Source organism: Tachysurus vachellii, chromosome 2 (assembly GCF_030014155.1).
Source record: "Tachysurus vachellii isolate PV-2020 chromosome 2, HZAU_Pvac_v1, whole genome shotgun sequence".
Lineage (NCBI taxonomy): Eukaryota > Metazoa > Chordata > Actinopteri > Siluriformes > Bagridae > Tachysurus > Tachysurus vachellii.
Window position 1 is genome coordinate 3488071 of NC_083461.1, and position 2500 is coordinate 3490570.

At 32.3% G+C, this 2500-nt stretch overlaps 1 protein-coding gene across 4 annotated transcripts in view; it reads right to left on the reverse strand.

Moving 5' to 3' along the window:
• Positions 1-2500, reverse strand: part of afap1 (actin filament associated protein 1) — a 75249-nt gene that overhangs the window by 14248 nt on the left and 58501 nt on the right. For all 4 annotated transcript variants that reach the window (XM_060893899.1, XM_060893915.1, XM_060893907.1 and 1 more), the window contains exons 7-8: positions 853-939; positions 1-92 (exon numbers count right to left, since the gene is read on the reverse strand). The exon at positions 1-92 is cut by the window's left edge and continues 8 nt beyond it. In XM_060893899.1, coding sequence (XP_060749882.1) covers positions 1-92; positions 853-939 — 179 coding nt within the window. The remainder of the gene's footprint in view (positions 93-852; positions 940-2500) is intronic.

The window sequence follows — 2500 nt, forward strand, 5'->3', positions numbered from 1 at the left end:
ATGGCGAGTGGTTTATCTGTCTCTTTTCCATCCGAGATTCCGTTTTCATGACTGGGCTCTCCATCAGAACTCGGTCTGTCACAGGACAACTTCTGTAAGACACAAACATTAAAAAATGTAAAACAACAGATACAGATTCAAAATACAGCCTGTGTGAATATACGAGTGGGTGAAAACATTTAGATGATGGCTATATAAATAAGCTTTATAAATACAAAACTTTACAGCATGCTACAGAACTAAGATCTTTAGACTGTATTGCAATAGTTTACAACTTTACATGATAATACAAACCTTGAGAACAAATGAACTTTACAACATAAAACAAAACTGTGACAACTTTGAAATGTCCTATTTAACATTAAACTGAGAACTTTACAACCTATTAAAAACTTTACAATACACTACAAAACTAAGAACTTTACAACATTTTACAAAACTGTGAAGCCTACTACCAAACTTTACAATATGCTCCAATACCAAGAACTTTACAACAATTTTAAAAGCTTTACAATATACTACAAAACTGTGAAAACTTTACAACGTACTACAAAGCGAGAACTTTCTATTATATTAAAAACCTGTAACAACTTGACAAATTTCTGCACAACATTACACACTTTTTTTTACACTACAAAGCTGAGAAACTTCCAAATGTTACAGCTTTACCACACACCAAAAAATAAAATAAAATATGTGAAGATTGTTTGAAATTATTTTGGAATAGTTGTATATTTTATGTGTATATTATAGAAAGGTATATATTATGTTTTACCCCCTTAACACATCAGATATTTGGTCTATTTCGATCTCTAAACGTGTAAACGATCCGTTCTCTGTTTCTGACTTTACCTTCTCCAGCTCGGCTTTGTTAGATCCGGACACGGCTCCATCAGAGTCCACTGCTCCGTTCCCGTTAGCACACACCTCTCTCATCACCTTATACAGAAAACAAAACACAAACTTAGGGGCTATATGACACACACACACACACACACACACAAACACACACACACACACATTGTTCAACATCAACATCCCCCGGATTGTGACGGAGAACTAAAATATTCTAAGTCTAATGAATTCTAATGAATAAAATAATTAAATAATAAATAAATTATTAGCTTAGTAAAATCTCAATATATTATAACAATAATAATAAAATTTGACAGTTTTCTTTAATAATGAATGTTGAGGATTTTAATAATTCTAATCATTTTTAAATTTAAAAGATAACTTTATTCCCATGTATTCTTATTTATCCCATTATTTTTTTTAAATAATTCATTTTGAGCATTTAGTAAATGAACGCATTAAAGGTTTTTATAACGATAAGGAATTTAGAAACTTAAATTCATTCATTTTTGCAATAAATGTAAACGTTTAAGATTAATTTTGCTGTTTTTTTTTGTTTTTTTTTTGCTTATTTTTTAATTAAATTTCATTAATTTAATTTTATATTCGTTTATGGCTGAATTCTGAAGGGTCTTAATAAGACATTTAAAGATTTCAAAATCAGACTTTTTTCTTTTTAAATAATAAATTGTTAAAGGTTTTAATCACAAATTTGGAGATTTTAAATGATAAATTTTTAGTTTTAATGATGACTTTTTTTTTATTTTTTTATTCTTTACTACTTTACTAGACGACAACACAAATAATTGACTAATTAAATTGACTTGTGCTCGTGTTTCTGTGGAGGACAAGATGCAAAAAATTTTCCAATTAAAGACTCGTTCCCAGTTATATAAAAGCTTCGACATGCCACCATGCAGCGCACATGCAGTCTGAGCCGCTCCATGCATCGGTGCTCTCGCTGCGGTCTGCAATGACGACGCATCTGACTATAAATCCACACAAAGGCGTAACATCGCTCCATACGATCGAACTCAGAAGACAGACGAACAGACGCTCCTTCGACTCAGAAGGTCAGCAGGGTCTCGACAACCCAGAGCTTAGCAAGTGACATCCAATCACATCACTCGCAGCATGAACAGCAAACACAGACAGACGTCTTATACGATATATACGTTAATGCCTTTTACATGTACTTTTATATCCACTTGTTAAATCTATAACACTGACTTGTTTACTGTCACAGGACACCAAGATGCCTGTATTTTTTTCTTCCTACATTCTAGCTATAGCTAATGCACGGATGTGGAAAATGACGTCATTCTGAGTTGACGTAATGACCAAATGACGTAAATCGATACTGCGAGCAAATAAAAATAGCTGCTTACGAGACATGTGAACTGAGCTACTGAGTCACTATCTGTTGCCCCCTACTGGACAAACTGTATCAGTGAAGAACATCAATATACTGTAACTAACTCAAGCTAATTGGGTTTACATGTACTTGTACTGTATGAATGTTTAATTCATCTTCTTCTCTCATTTCCTTCTTTTTCTTCTTCTTATTATAATTTAGTGCTATTTATCAAGATGGTAAAAATACGTCGTAAGAGAAACGACAGATTTCAGTGTATTTTAGATGATC